Below are 19,255 nucleotides of genomic sequence, written 5' to 3'. Positions count from 1 at the left end.
TTCTTTCTCCTCTTAATAAAAGGTAAGAGAGAACTTTTCTGAAGCACCACAGTTACCAAATTTTTTCACATTTGGGTGTAAGGGAAGGGAGATGAGTGTCTCCAAAGGGAGAAGCTGGTTTAAGCTGGTAACCTAGCCAAAAGAGAAAGGGAGAAGCTCCTTGAAGGGACTCATGCTCAGTGCTAAGTGTTGCTGGCCTCCAGACTTACTGGTGGTTTAAATCAACGTGCTGCCTGGGAGGGAGATGACTCAGGTAAAGTTGTTATGAAAAGAGATCTGTAGCAGAAGGCGTATGTGTGTATGGGAAGTTTTCTGTATTTTAACAGGTCTGCTGCTGTACACCAGCCACTCTGAAGCATACTCAGCATTATGTGCTGGTAGGATGGCCTGGGAGAAGGTCCTGCTTGTACATAGGAAGCTGATGAAATGGAAAGTGCAAAACCACAGCAAAACAAAGCTGTTGGCATGGCAATGTATAAACAGTCAGGGCCGTACAAGGGAATGCTGCAGAGAAAGAACGGGAGTGAGTAATGTCGCTGCGGGAGAAGCCCGGGTCAGAGAAGGCAGGGCTGTGGCTAATTCCGGGGTTGCACCACAAAACTCTGATTGCCTGGGCTAATTGTGCATCAAGAAGGACTGAAAAACCGAAGCAAAGATGTGTGAGGGGTTGGTTGGTTTTTGTTTGGATTAGCTTATTTATGTCTCTTACAGATGTATTATGTATGTCTTTTTATAGAAAGGCCAAGGGTGACCTCGAGGCCTGTGGCACAGTTGGTGTGTGAGGAAGGATGGCGGAGGGGTATGTCTGTATCCATTTTGCAGTTCAGATTCTTCCTTAGTTGGTGCTTCTGGTGTGGGCATGGTGAAGTGCCACCTGTAATCCAAAGAAAAAAGTCGTGCTTTTTAATGTGTAGAGCAGGATCTCTCCAGATTTCCCCCTTTGGGTATTGCCGGGATGTAGATAATAATAACAGATATTCGCTTCCTTTTGGTAGGAGAAACCAGGTGATATGGAGAAATAGTGTGGAATGGGGGCAATGGACATCGATTGTGATTGTATATGTCTGCTCAAGGAATGTGGGTATGGTGACTAGTCATGGGTGCGGTGTCTGGTCACATAGGTACACAGCCTTGAGGAGACACCTACAGCTTTGAGGAGACGCCTGCCCTTCTTCCTCTAACAAAGGGGCTATTTTAAAAAAGAATGAGAAAAGGATGAGAGATATTCCAATGCTATCTAGAGGGAGGGAGTGCTAAGTCTCCTTGCTGAAGAAGATCGGATGGTCACAAGAACATGAATCACCTACAAACCTGCAAGACCACCACATTCCAGGCAAAGGACTGATAAGCTAATTAACATACGAAGCGAGAGTAAGCGGTTTAGGTAACGAATATGTATAGGCGTTAATTGAATATTCATTTGTTTTATTGTATAAATGTGAGATGGTTCCTCACTTCGGGCATGCACGCTTGTGGAGGAGCGATCCCCCGTGCATCTGCGCGCAATAAACATACCTACTTTATACCTTTCGAGTTATAGAGTCTAATTCCGTACATCACAGGGCCTGTCCTTGCAATCCCGGAGAGCTCTGGCAGGGCCGGGGGAGCCTGCTGCCGGATCCAAAGGATCCGAGCCCTTCTGCAGGTGAAGGAGGAAGTGCAGCTGCTTAACCCCAAAGGCTTCTGTGTTTCAAACACTGGTAAAGGTCTCCGTTGCAGAAAACGTTCCGCTAGCAGAGTTAAAAAAAAGACTTCTTAAACGGTGAACGACGTTCTCAGAAGCGCTAAAAGCCGGTACAGCCTTCTTCCCGAATTATTTACTTATAGTTGCAGTCTGTCAACAGAGCTGGTGACCGGCCTTGGCACCCTGCCAGCTCCAGGTGTTCGGGGAGCGCTCTGCCCGCCCCCTCCCGAATCCTGCCCTTCCCTAACGGGGAGCGCCCGGCGCCCGCTGCCCGCCCGGCATCGCTCCCCCGAGCGCCCGGGAGCGCGGGGCGCCCCTGCGGGAGGCGGCTCCGGGTGGCTGCCCGCGGCGGCCGAGACCCGCCTCGCTTTGCCGTGCGGCTGGGTGCCGCCGGGCCGGCGCCGCTCCCCCGGCATCGGCCTCGGTCCCCGGTGCGGCCGGGCCGGGTGTCATCCCCGCAGCCGGCCCCGGCGTCCCCGGCGGGGGGAGCCCGCGGGCAGCGGTCCGGGCCGCAGCTCCCCCGGGGCGCGGCGGCGGGGGGCCGGCGGGGGCGGGCCGGGCAGGCGGCCAGGGCACCGACTGCGGAGCTGCCCCCCCCGGCCCCGCCGCCTCCCGCGGCGCTTCCGAAGATGGTCACGGCGCCGCCGCGGGCCCGGGAGCGCCCCTCGCCGCGGCCGCGCTCCGCCCGCGTTAAGCGCCGCGCCGGGGGGGCCGCGGGGCGGGCCCGGAGCCGGGGGCGGCGGGGAGCGGACAAAGCGGCGGGGGGCCCTGCAGGGCGGCGATGGCCGCGGCCGGGGCGGAGGACTACTCGTACCTCTACACGGACTCCTCGCACCCCTCCGAGTTCCTGCGGGCGTTCCGGGCCTTCTACCTGGACGGGCTGTTCACCGACATCACCCTGCAGTGCGCCTCGGGGGTCATCTTCCACTGCCACCGAGCCGCCTTGGCGGCCTGCAGCAGCTATTTCAAAGCCATGTTCACAGCCGATATGAAGGAGAAATCTAAAAACCAGATCAGGCTCCCCGAGCTCAGCCATGCCGTTCTGGAAGCCCTCGTGAATTACGCGTACACATCACAGATCCAGATAACAAAGAGAAATGTCCAAAGCCTGCTCCAGGCTGCAGACCTCCTCCAGTTCGTGTCGGTAAAGAAAGCCTGCGAGCGGTTTCTGGTGAGGCATTTAGATACTGACAACTGCATAGGGATGCACTCCTTTGCCGAATATCACGACTGCTCGGAGCTAGAAAAAGAGTCCAGGAGGATATTGTTGTGGCAGTTTGAAGACGTGTGGAAGCAGGAAGAGTTTCTGGATGTTGGCAAGGAGAAGCTCTCTTTTATTCTCTCCAGAGAGAACCTCAATGTTTGGAAAGAAGAGGTAGCCGTTGAAGCTGTCGTTAAGTGGGTTGGACACAACGTGGAGGAAAGAATTGAAGACATCTATGAACTGCTGAGCTGCATCAAAGTAGACTTAGATAACATGTATTTGAGGTCGGCTTTAAGCCTGCAAAAAAAATGCAGACTTAACGACAGTAAGATAAGGTCACTTGTATACAGTGCCCTGAACCTCAGTCCCAAAGGTCTTTCCAGAAGACCCACAGCAGCCATGTATGTGATAGGAGGATATTACTGGCATCCCTTATCAGAAGTGCATGTTTGGGATCCTTTAACCAACACCTGGGTCCAGGGAACAGAGATGCCAGATCACACCAGAGAGAGCTACGGGGTCACTAGCTTGGGACCAGACATCTATGTGACAGGAGGTTATAGAACGGAGAGCATCGAAGCCCTTGACACCGTGTGGATATATAACAGTGAGAGGGATGAGTGGACAGAAGGCAGCCCCATGCTTGATGCGAGGTATTACCACTGTGCAGTTTCCTTGAGTGGCTGCATCTATGTGTTGGGTGGTTACCGAAAGGGAGCTCCGGTGCAAGAAGCTGAGGTCTACGATCCTTTAAAAAAGAAATGGCTTCCTATTGCAAACATGATCAAAGGTAGGTAAGCTCTTGTATGGCGTCTGCCTCAAATGTTGATCCTTTTGTGTTCACCACTTTTAAGTGCCTATGGCACTTAGGGTTTGATCCAAGTTCTAGTCAAGTCCACGGGAATCTCCTGTTAATATTGGTGGGCTTGGGTTCAGGTCTTTACTAGCCAAATGACTGCAAACATCCAAATGCAGTGCTGGGCTGTACAGAGCTCTAAGGTGGAAAATCACGTGGTAGTCTGGGTTTAATTTTGCCTTCTTTCAGGAGTAAAATTTCTGTTCAAATGGGAAAGAAATCAGAAAACTACCTGCAATTAAGAGTCCATTCAGCAGACAGTCAAAGAGCAAGTTCCAGTCAAGGGGTTGTATTGTTTTAGTGTAAGATCAGATTACTAAGATTTTCTGTGCAGTCATTTATAAAGGTGTCATCTTCATTAAGAACGTATTGCATGAGGTTTCCTCATGTTTCAGTGTATCATCTGTGCAGGATCCCCAGTTTAATCTTTAGTGGGAGAATAATAAACACTAATACCTGTTTCTAGCAGCCAACATAATGATCTATTCAAAATGTATAAATTTGGATCACAGACTAACTGAAGGGTATTGTTTTGTTATATAAACAATTATACATTTTATCATACATTTTTATAAAGTAATGCAATTATTTACAGTTAGTTATAAAATTTTATTGTGAATTGATGCAACATAGTATTTTTCTACATACATGAGAGTTTTTGGAGGCATGTGTAACAGGAAAGAAGCACTTACTGTGCTCCTGCAACTTTCTTCATTGTATATTTCCCACAAACAATACCATTACTCACTTTCTATTTCCTTTAAAAACAGAAATGCTACCCTAATACTGTGAGGAGTTACACATTCTGTGCAGTTGTTTTGTCCTGTTTTCTGTGTGGAACTTCTTAGGTCCTTAAAAAAAAACCACACTAATTTCCTAATTTTGGTCCATTTAATCTTGCTAGATTCCTTGTTTTATTTTGTTTTGTTCTCCTAGAGACAGCGTTAACGTGGCTCCATTCTGATTGTGTCCTTGTTTATACAATAGCGTAATTAATAATACTGTGAGAAAGACTAAAAATACCAGAAAAGATACCCCAAGATACTGAATGATCTCAACTCCCATTGTCTTTGTCCTTGCCATATGAGTGACTTAAAAATCTCTCTTAACTTCGTGAAATACTGAAAGTAATTCCCTGTTCCAAAACCAATGTGACAATGTCTTTAATTACTGCATAAAGATTCTGTGAAATGTTGTGTGGCTGTATTACAGGTAATATGTATGCACTACTGCAGTTCTATTTGATTGGTCTTGACTAATACTGATAAAATAAGGTGTCTTAGCAAGTTTTTTGTTAATTTCACACTCAATTAAATACTTGCAAGCATAATTTCACCCAAAATTATTAATTAACGAGTCATTTGAAATGAGATTATGGATGGAAGAGACTGTGGTTATTGTGTGCAGTCTGAAGGTGTGTTGTGACTTTCACACTGTGTGCAGGTGTTGGAAATGCCACTGCCTGTGTCCTGCATGAAGTCATCTATGTAACCGGAGGTCACTATGGGTACAGGGGAAGCTGCACCTATGATAAAATCCAGAGATACCATTCAGGTAGCAATGAGTGGAGTATAGTCACCACAAGTCCGCATCCAGGTAAACAACAATTTCTGTAATGAGTGTAGAGCTGATTTCCTTACTTGTATCTGGGAGTCTTTAAGCCCACTTAAGAATTTCTGGCATGTTCCTAATGAAAGGAAAAACGTCTGTAGGGCAGCAAGGGCCAGAGTGGGACCATCTCCCATTTCCTGACTCTGAGAGGGGAAGACCCTCTTCAAGCATCCGTTCTATGGAAATCACTCACTATATAAATATTGAACTAAGGAATGGCTGCATTCTATTAAATAATACAGTAAACTAACTTTCTATAAAATCTATTCATAAGCATTTAGCAAAAAAAATGTATATGAATTTTAAAATAGTTTTGTCTGTGTTCTACATTCAGTAACACTAAGTTTTTTAAGCAGTTCTCTTTAAATACTGGTGCTCACGTCTGTATGTTCTATAATGCCTTGAACTTGCTTTTACCAAGTGTAGCAGAAAATCCTGAGGTGTCTTCTAAGCTCAGTGAAGAAACTCGGCTACCTTCAGTGGTGCCCAGTGTTTGTCATGCAGTTGCAGTTTTAAGTTAACGTTATGATGTTGAGTTGAACTGTGTTCCTTTCTTCCTGAAGAATATGGATTGTGTTCAATTACCTTACAAAACAAGATCTATTTTGTGGGCGGACAGACCACGATCACGGACTGCTATGACCCGGAGCAAAACGAGTGGAAGCAGATGGCTCACATGATGGAGAGAAGGATGGAGTGTGGCACGGTGGTTATGAACGGATGCATCTATGTAACAGGAGGATACTCCTATTCAAAAGGAACGTATCTGCAGAGTATTGAGAAATACAACCCTGAACTGAATAAATGGGAAGCAGTAGGTAATCTTCCCAGTGCTATGCGGTCACATGGCTGTGTCTGTGTGTATAACGTGTAAACATACAATTTTCAGATTGCTGTTACAGCAAACACCAGATGCAGTATTCATCTTAGCACATCATTAAAAACTAGGTATAATTTGTCTTTATTTTAAAAAAATCAGAAATACAAACGTCACAAGAAGATTTCCATATATGTTTTAGTCTAGTCATTCTTTATAATGAAAGTTTTCAAATGACTCTGTTGCAATATTTTTGTGCAGCTGTATAAGGACTAATGTGAAAATCAGATTTGTTTTCATTAATCACTGGGTGGAACTATGATCTGGTGCTAAGGTGAGTAAAGCCAAACAAAATGCTTTGCATGGACGACTACAGGGCTTAAGATGAAATCTTTGATACTCCAAAGGTAGCTATAGAAATGGTTCATTGCCACAAGCTAAGCATGTGGTATGTGTAGAGCAATATCGTTTGGATAACTAGGTTATCACATCCAGAAATCATGGGCAGTTATCACATGCCTCTTTTTGTACCTTGAAATGCCAGACTGGAGAAGAGCACAGGCTGGGAATGAGGGAAGAAATGTCATGTAATAGCCTCAGAGCACAAGCTGAAAGTGTGCACCTTTCCAGGAGGAGAGCAGTGCTCTGCAGTACAAGGCAGTTGTAGAAAAGTGCTCACTTGGCTGTTTTCACACTGGCAGGGCCTGTGAGAAATAAAAAAAGACTCTGCGTGGCTTTGCAATGGGCTCTTTGGCTGATGTACAGGTATTGGTGATTTTTTTTTTTTTTTTTTTTTTGTCAGAGAGAAGCCTTACCATGGTAACTAATTTATAAAATCAAATTTAAGATGTGTACCTTTGTGGAATAGAAGGTGGAAATGAGAGAAACTGGAAAGTTGCTAACATCCCCCTGAGGTACAAACTTCTCTATTTTGTTTAATACCATTTGATCTTTTTTGAGTGCTAAACTGTGATTTGAGCAAAGGTGACAGCTCAAGAAACTTGTCAAAATATGTTTTGCATGGAGAAACTGAACACTAAGTGGTCTGCTGGACCGATTTATTATTTCTCTCAAAACGTAATAAGAGATCTTCAAATTCTGTCTAGAAGGCAACTTGAGGTGGGCAGGAAGGTCATAATTTTCTTACCTTTTCACAGGGAGACTCCCGTGGCAGGCTCCCAGGGCAGCAAGGCAGTGCCAGCGCTGGCAGAAAGCAAAATCCATATGTAGTATTTAAGTAGCTGGTGTTTTGACCCTGCCCTCCCCAGCCACCTTGCCTGCCCTACCCTGTAGGCAGTAATACAAATTGATTGAATCATTGTTTCAGTGACTTAGGATTTGTTTTCTCCTCATAGCTTGCATAGATGGTGTAATGTGGGGCTTATTAGCCTTGTTCCCTGAGGGAGCGAGGTGCAGCTGTGTTGCCTTTGCATGTGTAAGCTCCCCTCTAGGGCTGACTGGCTTGCCTGGGTTCAGCCGTGGTCTGCAGGGAGGTACAGGCCTTAAGGACGGATGTTTTCTTCAGGTTTTGTGAAAATCTGCAACAGGATAGAGGGGAGAGAGAGACGCTGAAAGGAGTTGTTGTGGAAAGGAGTTGTGTGGAAAGTATAGGGTGGCAAAGCCTTCCCAGTGCTGAGGAGGTGGCTGTAAAAAATGTTTCCACTCCTGCTTTTGCAGCCCCTCAGCCAGTCCCGCTTGGGCTGCCGTGGGGCCGTGCGGTCTGATAGCAGTGATCCAAATAAAGAAATGCCTCGGGGAGCACAGAGGCGCTTGTAGCCCAGATCAGTTCACCAGCCCCGCTTATAAAATGACAGCAGAAACAGCTGTTGGACATTGGCACGAGGGGCAGGGACAACACAGGCTGCCCTGGGGTGTGCTGGGAACTTCCTATGCCCCCACTGCCACCTAAACTGAAATTCTGGGTTTATTGGATATGATGGAACGTGCTTTCCAAGCAGGTGAGCCCTGAGTTTCTATTATTTCTTTTTCTTGATCATAAGCATTTTCAACATTTGTTGTTGTTTTTTCACATTTTTATGCTATTTTTCACTTGCATTTGATTGCTGGTAGCAGGCAGCACTCAACTCTTGAGCTTTGATGTGAAGTTCTGTGGCGTGTATATAGTTCTTGTTTTGATGTCTTTGTGTGTCACCTTATTATGTCAGAAGCTCATGCGCATATGAGTGCAGTGTTGCTTTGTAATCCCTCCCGCTGAGAGCTATTTAAGCATCCAGTTTAACTTAAAGACTGTAAACTGTGAAGAGGTGTGGGGAATTGAACTCTGATGCTGTTTAAAATGCATGGGCTGGGCAGGTGGGCAAATAAAAAGTGAATTTGTTTTTCCTGGAAATCTCCACAGCTGAGAATTGTTCAGAGGCAGGTGGAGATTTAAAGGACATCACAAGAGCATGAAGGTGATCTTTGTATTGAACAAACCTCAGTGAACTCAGTGTGCATATGTACCCGTGAAGGTTCATGGTTGTTGAAAAACATGAGCACGGAAGAGCTGCTTGTGGCTGCCCTGATGTTCAGCTGGCCCGCATCCTGTCACCGACAGCCCTAGCTCAGTATAAGGATGGAAGAACAAGGCAAGGACTAACAAAACCTCCCAGCGTCCACCGGCCTGCTGCTTCCAAACTAGGTGCTTAATGCTGGTGGAAGACAGTGCTGTTCCACGGTTGGAGCACAGGCACTGGAAGCTGGAGTCTGCTTTCTCCCCCTGGGCACCCTGCAGGCAAGCGATGCACGGCTCCCTGGCCTCGGCGTAACTGTGAAATGAGTAAAAAGCCTTCCTTGTTCTCAGGTGCTAACAGAGTACGTGCTGATCCGGGGTAAACAGAAGTCAATGCGGTTACTGCCTAGGGCTCCAGATTAAGTCCTAATTTGTAGAGATTTTTGAATGCATTGGAATAAATGGAGTGTGGAAGTTCAGACTCGCAGCTCAATTTTAACTGGTGCTATTTTTTACACAAACCTACAACACCCTTTTAAATTAGCTGATGGCTGTAGCACACCCCAAGAAAGCATGTAGCGATCTGGTCTGGAGCACAGGCAGGAATATGAATGCGGTGAGAGGAACGGGGGCTCTGGCTGCTGGTCAGTGACTCGTGCATCCTGCGGGAGGTGGGAAGCCGGGAGCACGGGAGCTTCCCGCCACCTGGGCGGCCGGCTGTGCCGCTGCTGTGCTGGCCGGCCTGTGTCGCGATAGGCGCTGTTTAACCCTTTCACTTGTGAACTCGAAATGAGCTGACACCGAAGCGGGGTCAGTGGTTCAGCCAGCGCCATTTATTACGTTACTTGTGCGATCCCCGTGTCTGCAGCACTGTAGCACTTAAGTGAACGTTCGCGATAATTAATAAATGCACATACAGCGTCAGCATGCACACACGGGCTTGGGGTTACCTTGTGCGCACTCGAGGAGGGGCCCCGGGCCGGTGCCGGCACTGCGGCGGGTGCCCGAAGCGCGCGGCCCCGCCAGCCCCGCCCCCCACCGCCGCCGCGCGGCAGGAGCACGGCCGCCGACCCCGCACGCTCCCGCGCGCAGCAGCGCCTCCGCCCGCGGGGGCTGTGCCGCGGGGCCCCGCCCACCGCTGCCGCCCCGCCCCGGAAGCGCGGCCCACGTGAGGGGTGGGCGGTGCCCGCGGGGGCTGCTGGGCCGCGCGGTGCCGAGTGCGGCCTTGAGCGCGGCGGAGCGGGGCCGCGTGCCGGGCTGCGGCAGGTTTGTGCTCGGGGCGGCCTCGGTCCCGCGCCGGGCGGCTGCTCCCGGGGACGGCGCTGCTCGGGCGCTCCGCCGGGGCCGGGCCTGGGCCTTTGGGCCACGGGCCTCGATGAAGAGCGGCGTGGCGGGCCGGGCGGGCTGCCGGGCGGGTGGCGGGGCCCGGGTGGGGGAGCGGCGGCCGGGCCGGGCGGGAGCCGGTGCCCGGGGTGGCGGAGCGCGTGCTGCCCCGCTCCGCCGGCTGGGGCGGAGGCGCGATGCGGGGCCCTGCCGGGGCGGGCTGAGCCGCCGCCGCTCCTTCGCCCGCGCCGGCCACGCGCCCTGCGGCGCCCCGCGCGTGTGAGGCACCGCTGGTTTCTCAGCGCTGCCGGTAGAGCCCCGCTGCCGCACGTGCGGCTCCCGCCGCCCGGCCCCGCCCCGCGGGAGCGACCCGGTGCGCAGCGGCGGCCGGGCGGGAGCCTGTGCGGCGGGGCGCGGTGTCGCCGCAGCTGTAGTGAAGTGGCCTGGACCAGCGCGGCGGCCCCAGCCACGGGGCCGGGCTCAGGGGCCGACGCGTCTGTCGCCCACGTGCTCCTTATAAGAAATTCCTTATATTGCGCCGACTCGGCTCAAAATCCAACCGTGAAAGCGGCATCTGTGGTAGTGAGCGGTGGCGGCTGATCCGCACCTCAAATAAAAAGCTGTTTCGGTGGAAGCAGCTGGTCCGCGGGCTCGGAGCTCTGGCGCAGGCTCCTGAGCAAGGTTCTGTGCGAGTAACGGCTCCCGTACTGCATCGGGGAAACGCCGTTACGGTAATGGTAAAAGTGGTAAATGACTGGTGAGATGAAAATCCACCTGAGAGTTCTTTTGGGATGATGTAGCTAATACATAGTGAGAGGAAATCGTTCTAGTTAGCGGGCTTGACTGTCCTTTTCCATTTGTGATGTCAATCTCATACTTGCATTATTTTAACTCGTTTTCATTTTGCATGGTACTGGTACAGACTGTGGATGCACAGAAGGAACAGGTCGGTGAGGCCTGCTAACAGCACTGATAGTGAAATCGTACGTAGGGTTTTGCATGCTGCTCAGACTGACTGTTCTTCAGGGGAGCTAGCTTTTTATCAGCCTTCATTGCTGCACAGTAACCGAAAAGTATCGATCTGGAAGTTGAATCCTAGCTTGTGCCAAATGACTGAGCTAAAGAGTCTGAAGTGAGCATGTGCAGCACGACTAGAATTTCTCTTAAATTAGAAGGCTGCTTCTGCTTTTATTCTAAATAGGTTAGAGCTTGATCACTGTCTGAACTGTATTTCGCACATGGCAAGCTTGAGTCTCGGTCTTGCCTTCAGTTTGTCATTACTTGCAACTGAATGGGTGCTTTTTAGAAAAACTTCAGACTTAATCTGAAGGAGTTGTCCCAGGTCTCATGGTGTTTTATGCATCTTTACAGTTTGTTTTTTACCTTGAAAATACTGCTAAGGAAACAGATTTAGGTTTTTGTCTCCTCTTATCAGTGGAGCTGAGCTGTATGGTGTGGGTGGAAAGCAAGTTCCTGGTTCTGGGCATTTCGGTACTGCAAGGGAGGCAGACTGGGACAGCCATGCACTGTGAGAGCTGGGGAAGTCCAAGAAAGACAGGGTAGTCAGGGATATAAGAAGGCTGGAGGAGTTTAGGTGGCAGAAGCTAGGTGAAGACAAAAGCATATGTCCTTTCATTATACTTTGCAGCACTATTATCTCAGCATTTCTTAATGGCTTCTTGGGTATCCAACTGTAAAAAGAAGGCCGTCTTGCGTATGTCAGACTGGTGTGGCTTTTGGCAAGGCTAGAAGACCCAGGCTACCCTGGACGGTTTGAGGCGGGGGTCCTCTCTAAATGACAAAACCAAAGCGAAGTCAACTGCTTTACAAATGGGTTCTCTTGTAATTACCATCTCAGACGTGCTGCCTGTGTGTAATCCTCACCCTATTAACTGGCGTAGAACTGCTGGTGATTCAAGCAGCATACAGCCAAAAGCTCCCAAGTTTTATTTTAACAATTTCTATCAAGGGAAAACTTGCTCTAAGAAATCCAGGCACCATTCAGTATGACGCAAAATGGCAAAGGCCACTGAAGGAGCAAGCAGATATGGCCTACTTGGGGGCGGGTCTGCATTTCATGCTACAGGGGAGTACAAAGAAACATTCTCCATTCAGCTCACTGTTCAACAGTGTACTTGAGACTGGCTGACCAAATGGAAGGTGGTGAGGGAAGATTCCTCTATCCAGCTCAATCTGTGTTTCACTGTGCACCAGCAGATTGTCTGTGTTCTGGAGTTCCAGAACGTACTCTTAATGCATGTTCTTTAAAATGGGATACATGACTAAAATACAAATTAATTTTTCCCCTGAATATGCAAGAGAACAGGGTTTTTCACATCTCTTAGTAAATTACTATATAGTCTTACACATTAATAGAGCCATACTGTGAAAAGCACCCATAAGAAAATGGTTCACTTAAATATGTTGCCTAGTGCTTAAAAAAATCTGCCACACCCGGAGAAGAGTTTGCAGTGTGAGTTAAATCACCAAACTAAGGTTTGAGGATATGAACATGTGCATAGCAGCCATTCAGTACCTTTTTTTGATGCTGAGGATATAGTTTAATGTCAAACCTAACCCACTACAACTGCTTGCTCCCAGAGAAAGGTTTTTCCAATTACTATTTTTTCTCCTGTTGCGCTCCCTGTCATTAACAGCTCCATCACTAGTGTTTTAGTCTACAAGCTGAATGAAGTCAATGACAAATTTATCTAATGGAACTGTTCTTCCCTTTCTTCTCTGGGGGTTAACTTTCTCTTGGACCAGGTGTTAGAGTAGCACACAAGGAGTGTGGTCAGTGAGTTGATCCAATGGGAAAAGCTGTGACTACTCCATAGCCTGCCATTAAATTACACCAAACTAGGTATAATGTGAAAGAGCATTGGTTTCTCTCACAAGGCAGGTGGTGGGGACAACGTCACAGGGGAGTATTAACACAGGGCCAGTACCTGCACGTGGTGATGAACTCCGTCAGTCTCCCGTAGTCAGGGTGGCAAATGTGAGACATCTCTGAAGTAACTGCAACTGCTTGTGTTCCATGGCCTGGATTTTAGTAAAGTGCTTTATAGACAAGGATCACACTGAACATAGCTGTCAACTAACACTCGCTGAAGTCATGCTCTAAAGAGTGTTACAATGTTAGGTACTGCTGCAAGTCCAGTAGTGGAGACCAGGATGCAAATTTTAAGACTGTAAGTGCATAGATGAAAAAGAACTACAGGCAAGTCAAAGGATGGAACTTAGCTTTGAGATCGGGAGGAGGAAGAAATGGGTGTATACTGCAGACTGCAGTAGGCTGAACAATGATCAGTGAATTGAACTACTAAAATAAGAAGATGGGGCTACCAGGCAGGTGTACTGATGAACGTAATTTCTTGTGACAAGGGAGTCTCAGGGGAATATTCCCTGCTTCTGCGTTGCCAGTCAGCTTGGTGCTCTGAAAGATGTTACTGTCCTGTGAGCTGCAGAAGAGCAGAATGTGTATGCTTAAACCTCTCAAACCATGCAAGACATGAGTGCAAACCCGTCTTCACTGTAATTACAGATTACTGATCTGTGAACAGGGTTAACTGAGGGCCATGAAACTACTTCATCTTCTGTAGCTGGATTTAACAAATGTGATCGTGCCCAAAGGGAGAAGGAAGATATCTGTGCTTCATAGTTCAAAACTGAATTAAAACCAATTTCTGGCAGCTTTATAAAGCTGCATTTTCCCTCAAGGATTACTCTTCACATTCTGTGCTTATCTTGCGAGCAACTAGATAGACAATTTCTGATCTCACTTAACTTTCTGGCCAGTATCTGCCTTTTTACCAACCTTCTAGTACCTGTAGTGATTGTTTGTGATGTACTGGGATTATATGCTTAATGCCATTTCAGAGAAGTTACTTTCAACTTAAAACATCTTACCTCTTATCAAAGATGCTTGATTCGTTATTCAGGCAGAACTGCAGTGAAGACAAGTTTGTAAAGGAGAGAACTAGACGTTTTTACGATGTATTGATAAACGCTGGTATTTCTTTTCCTTCCTCCAGTAAAGTTCCTTGAACTTTCAAAGATTAGTTAGGAGGCAGAAACTCGAGGAAAGTTTCTAATTATACTTACTTAGGAATATTAAACAATTTTTGTTACTGATGTTTTGCCTAGTGGTCAGACCTTGGGTTTAACTTAAAGAACAAATGTTTGTTTGTTTAAAGAACAAACTTAGGTTTGTTGCTGTTAGGTACCAACTGAGGATCCCTGCCTAGAAAAAGGTAAATAACAAATAACGCCGTAAAGTAAGTGGCAGCATGTTTCTTTACCTGTCTTCAATGTAGAATGCCAAATGCTGCCTTAACAACAAAAGTATTTTACTTGGGTTTTTTTTTCCAGTTGTTTCATAGTTGGAGTTCTGCAGTCGTATTTAAAAGTTAGCTCATAAACATAAACATATGGCTGAAGAACTTGTCTGTTATCTTCTTTAGATGAGGCTGCAGTGAAATGCAACACTGTAAGAATATAAGTCTGTAGAAAGTACAATTCAATACATAGTGCCTTTGCTCTGTATTCTCTTCAACACAGCTGGTGAAGATGGCTGAAAATGGAGATGGCGAAAACATGTCTATTTTGGAAAGTAAAATCTGTCAGCAAATTGAGGTAAGTTCAATTTATATTTTTGGATCTGGACTGAGATGTGGTTTTGGAGACATTCATCTGTAGGGACTTGGCTAATGGGAACTTCATAGGGAGTTAGACTTGAATCTTCAGCTCTAAAAAATGCCTGTCGCAGCTCTATGGCAGGTATTTGTAGTCTGAGTTGGAAGTTATTCTTGTCTAGAGTTACCTGTAAGACCACCATTTAAAAACACAAAAGGTTTAAATTGCTAGTGTTTTAGATACTACAGCAAGTGAATGTATCATTAAACAATTTATTACTATGTTCACTAGGGTTATTCTGTGCAAATAGGAATGTGGATTTTAATTCTATACAACTTAATTTTGAGGTGGAAAAAATCCTCCTACTCAGGAATCTGCTGATTAAAATATCAGCACATTGCATAACTTGCTATTATTATTTACTGCTACAAATTGTAACTAAACTTATGGGCCTACTTTAAGTATTATTAAGTATTTCTAACTCTAGAGGCTTGGAGGCTTACCCCACAATGGAAGACGGAGCACATAATTTAAAATTACATCAAAACAAACCCGTTTTCCTGAAGGACAAAAGTAATGCATGTGAATGCCCATTAGTATATGGAGCTGTAGTCATTATCTATGAAAAAAAACCCCACAACGAAACCAAACCAAAACAAACCCAGGGCTTGAGGAAAAACAGCTGACAAAACTTGGCTTGTGATAATGTGAGTTTGAGGTATACTAAAGGGAGAGGTATTGTTTTAAGACTTGCACTGACTTCTTAAAGCACAATGATATTGGTGGAAGCACTCCAACTTACCCTATAGCTTCAAGTATTTGACCCTAGTTAGATGACTGCTAGTAAGCAAAAGAATCTGATTAAGTTTCCTATCTTGTACTGAATCATTTTCTCATGCTGGACGTGACCAAAATAAGAACACAGTAAATTAAAGTGAAAACATTTTTTTTTTTATTTTACAGTATTTTCTTGACTGAGACCTAGAACCTCCAGTATGATTTCTCAGTGTGGCAAATACAATATTCTTGCTTATACATTCTTTAAATAAGGACTAATTTGACTTTTGACTTGGCAGAGCTTGATCAGGTTGATTAATCATTATGTTGACAGAATAAGGTTCATGCCTTTCCTAAATAAAACTGTAGTCTACCTTTGCCTCATTAGTCCCATTGGATGAAGCAATGGTGTTTTTTTTTTTTATAGTTGACATGTTGCAGCTAACTTCTGGAAAAGTATCCTGCTAAAGCAGGAAGTGGTAATTACAGAATTTCTAATTGTTCAGACTAATGAATTTTGGTATGTCTCAATCCACTGCAGTAAGTTGTCAGATGAAAATAAGCTTTTTAAGACTGAACATTCAAAGACAAATCTCTCTCCCTGCCTCTTTCCCCCTTCTTTTTTGCAGTACTATTTTGGCAATCACAATCTACCAAGAGACAAGTTCCTAAAGGAACAGATCAAACTAGATGATGGCTGGGTGCCTTTAGAAGTAATGATCAAATTCAACAGGTAAAACAAAGTACAGCTAATCTGGGTGGAAGGGTAACTTTCAGCTACTTATCTCTTTTTGGGGCCAAATGTCTCTGGTCTGCATGAACAACTCGTATTGCTGTTTTAACATTTGGCTTCCGCTTTGCCTATGTATTTGTAATAACCTGTGTCTGCTTACTCAATAGGTTAAGTCGCCTTTCAAAAGATTTTAGTGTTATTGTAGAAGCACTAAGAAAATCCAAGACTGGTTTAATGGAAATAAATGAAGACAAAACTAAAATCAGAAGGTCTCCAAACAAACCTCTTCCTGAATTAAATGACCAGTATAAGGCTGCAATTAAAAACAGATCTGTATATGTTGTAAGTGAACTTCCTTTGCTCTGTGCTGTTCTGCAGGACTTTGAAAACTAAGTAAAGCTTGAATTAGACTAGATACATTATAACTTTAAGTGTCAGTTTGTTGCATATAATCCAACCTTGTTGCTGTCTTGCAGAAAGGCTTTCCACTAGATGCAACTCTTGATGATATCAAAGAATGGCTTGAGGATAAAGGTCCAGTTGAAAACATTCAAATGAGGCGAACGTTGCAGAGAACATTTAAGGTAGCTCTTGCAGTGAACGGTTAGAGCTGGGGCAGGGATGCCCTGTTCTGAAATTCTGTTCAATAACTCTAACACTGAATGCCTTTTACCTTTTAACAGGGCTCAATATTTGCAGTTTTTGATAGTGTTGAGTCTGCTAAGAAGTTCACAGAGATCCCAAACCAAAAGTACAAAGACACAGAGCTGATAGTACTTTTCAAGTAAGTCCACTGAACTGATGTATGAACTAATAATGGTCAGGGGTGGATTTAGACAAGAACTTGGCTTGGACCCGAGAACTGTAAGTTTCTGCACTGTTGTACAGGTAGAAAAGCTAGCTGTGCCTTTTGGAGACTAGCACCTCAACTCCAAAAGACAGTATCAACTGTCTCTTGGCTACCATGGTCTTACTTTATAATTACAATGGAATACTTTAAGTGGTATTAACTTAGCTTATATTCTGTTGAAGGGAGGAGTATTGTACAAAGAAGAATGAAGAAAGGAAACAAAACAAAGTAGAAGCTAAAGCAAGAGCTAAACAGTAAGTCATTATCAATTGAAGTGCCTGGTTTTGCTCACCTGACCACATTTGAACTGACTCTTAACTAATTTAACTTTTCTACAGGGAAAAAGAAGAAAAACAGAAACAAGCAGCAGATGCTGAAATGGTATGGTTTTTTAAAATCTCTGTATTTGAAAACTATGCAATGCTTGCTTTTGTACGGCTTTTCAGTCCGCACAAAACAAACACGCTCCTGCAGCTACATTTTGTAAAGTTAACGTGGGATATTCAGAGTGTGGAAGCACTTTCCACAAAATAATTTCAGCTTTTCCAGCTAACTTACGGCAAGGCTGTGTTTTGTCATGGTATTTAATCTTACTTTCAAGAGAGTAATTTTATTTAAAGGATCATATCCTGAATTTAAATTATTAGGCATGTTTACCTGTTCAGAAATTATCCTGAATGCACCATTGCAATGACTGTTTCTTCTGTGGTATTTAAAGGATCCAGTAAGGATTTATGTCAGTGTTACATAGATTTTCAACCTGAGGTGTCAGCCTTCAGAAAACTGTTTTGTAGAAGTCGAAGAGTATAACTTTCTTGTGGGAAAGGAGTCCTAACTTCCACATAAATCTATCATAGTAAGCAAAGAAAATTTAAAGAAGGGGAAAATAAAACAAAAAAAGGAGGAGGTGGGACATAGCATGCAAGACCTGGACATCAGCATAGATAAGCTATGTAGCAAGAATGGTTGGGTTACTGATGGTGCTAAAGGGGGTGACTTCAGATTATCACTATCATGTTTTTATAGTTTTAGGATTGATGGGGAGAAAATATTAATATTCAAGCTTGACTCTTCAACAAAAATTTACTTTTAAAAAAATTATTATTTCATTTAGAAGTCTCTGGAAGAAAAGACAGGATGTCTTCTGAAGTTTTCTGGTGATCTAGATGATCAAACATGCAGAGAAGATCTCCATGATGTATTTTCTAATCATGGAGAAATCAAATGGATACACTTTGTCAGAGGTGCAAAGGAGGTCAGTAGACTCTTAAGCAGTTAAGATCTCTGTGTTAAAGTTTGAAACTGAATGATTAAGTGCTTATTCTGTTATGTAATCAATAAGAAATTATTTATTTGACTTGGGGAATTGCAGAATATTTAAAGAATTAAATTGTTCCCTTAAATTCTTTCAAAAGAACATATAGTGGTTCCAGCCTTCTCAGTTGCTACAGTCAAAATTGAGCGTGAATGTTTGTTAGGACAGTCTGAGGGTTTTGCTTCAGTCTACACATATTTTATATCATGCAGGAGCCATGAACTTGCTAAGATACCTAACAGGGTGTGTTGTTCATTATTCTAGCTGAATTTTTTTGCAGTAAGATTCAAATACAAATGCCACTCTTCTTTTTAAGGGTATTATCCTATTTAAGGATATTGCAAAAGAAGCTCTGGAAAAAGCCAAAGAAGCACATAATGGAAACTTACAGCTTCGAAACAAGGATGTTACATGGGAAGTGCTAGAAGGAGATGCAGAGAAAGAAGCTCTGAAAAAAATACTGGAAGATCAGCAAGAATTGCTGAAACAGAAAACAAAAGGTCCTACTTTTATTGGTTTAAGCATTTATAATGTCCTAGAAGTGGCATTGTGTGAAAGTAACTGTAAATAGTGAATACATACTAAACACTGACTAACTGTAAAGCATTATTTTGAGCTTGCCAGTTTAAAAGACAAATGATACAGAGTTCCTGACATCTTATATCCCCACAGGACGCAAAATTAAAGGAAAAGGAAGAGGGGGAAAGATACCTCAAGGTGTGCACAAAGGAAAAGTACAGTTTCAGGGCAAGAAAATAAAATTTGAGAATGAAGAAGAAGGTGGTGAAGTGGACAGTAAAACAGGTAAGTCTTCTGTGCACTGGATGCAGCTTCTTCAGTACCCAGTGCTACCTTCTGCAGAAGTACTCATGTTTCTTACAAGCGTTTCATATTTGGCCCTGCACTGTAGTATTTCTGTCCTGTTGTCTGTATCTTTAAAGTAACTTCAAGGGTCTTGTACTTGATTCCTTCCAGAACTGTCCAAAAAGCATATTAAA

At 44.9% G+C, this 19,255-nt stretch overlaps 2 protein-coding genes across 4 annotated transcripts in view; both read left to right on the top strand.

Moving 5' to 3' along the window:
• The window catches only part of SSB (small RNA binding exonuclease protection factor La), a 32,681-nt gene that overhangs the window by 12,460 nt on the left and 966 nt on the right, over positions 1 to 19,255 (top strand). Inside the window, exons 1-11 of one of the 2 annotated variants that reach the window (XM_055719058.1) lie at positions 9,752 to 9,890; positions 14,508 to 14,582; positions 15,989 to 16,092; positions 16,260 to 16,434; positions 16,569 to 16,676; positions 16,776 to 16,876; positions 17,125 to 17,196; positions 17,281 to 17,323; positions 18,057 to 18,197; positions 18,574 to 18,757; positions 18,930 to 19,061. In XM_055719058.1, the coding sequence (XP_055575033.1) occupies positions 14,517 to 14,582; positions 15,989 to 16,092; positions 16,260 to 16,434; positions 16,569 to 16,676; positions 16,776 to 16,876; positions 17,125 to 17,196; positions 17,281 to 17,323; positions 18,057 to 18,197; positions 18,574 to 18,757; positions 18,930 to 19,061 (1,126 nt within the window). In that variant the 5' untranslated portion in view covers positions 9,752 to 9,890; positions 14,508 to 14,516. Of the gene's footprint in view, positions 1 to 9,751; positions 9,891 to 14,507; positions 14,583 to 15,988; positions 16,093 to 16,259; positions 16,435 to 16,568; positions 16,677 to 16,775; positions 16,877 to 17,124; positions 17,197 to 17,280; positions 17,324 to 18,056; positions 18,198 to 18,573; positions 18,758 to 18,929; positions 19,062 to 19,255 lie in introns of those variants that run through there. The other variant, XM_005442880.4, reaches the window with a different exon arrangement.
• KLHL23 (kelch like family member 23) lies at positions 1,748 to 6,364 on the top strand. Of its 2 annotated transcripts, none has more exons than XM_005442878.4 (3): positions 1,748 to 3,678; positions 5,188 to 5,340; positions 5,919 to 6,364. In XM_005442878.4, exons 1-3 carry the CDS (start codon positions 2,466 to 2,468, stop codon positions 6,227 to 6,229), a joined length of 1,677 nt encoding a protein of 558 aa, XP_005442935.1. In that variant the 5' UTR covers positions 1,748 to 2,465; the 3' UTR covers positions 6,230 to 6,364. The 2 variants fall into 2 exon arrangements, with proteins under 2 accessions (XP_005442935.1, XP_027666639.1); XM_027810838.2 differs by having other exon boundaries at positions 5,975 to 6,139.

The sequence above is a fragment of the Falco cherrug genome, chromosome 8 (genome assembly GCF_023634085.1).
Source record: "Falco cherrug isolate bFalChe1 chromosome 8, bFalChe1.pri, whole genome shotgun sequence".
NCBI lineage: Eukaryota > Metazoa > Chordata > Aves > Falconiformes > Falconidae > Falco > Falco cherrug.
Note: the sequence above shows the minus strand (reverse complement) of the source record. Positions and strands in the feature narration are given on the sequence as shown.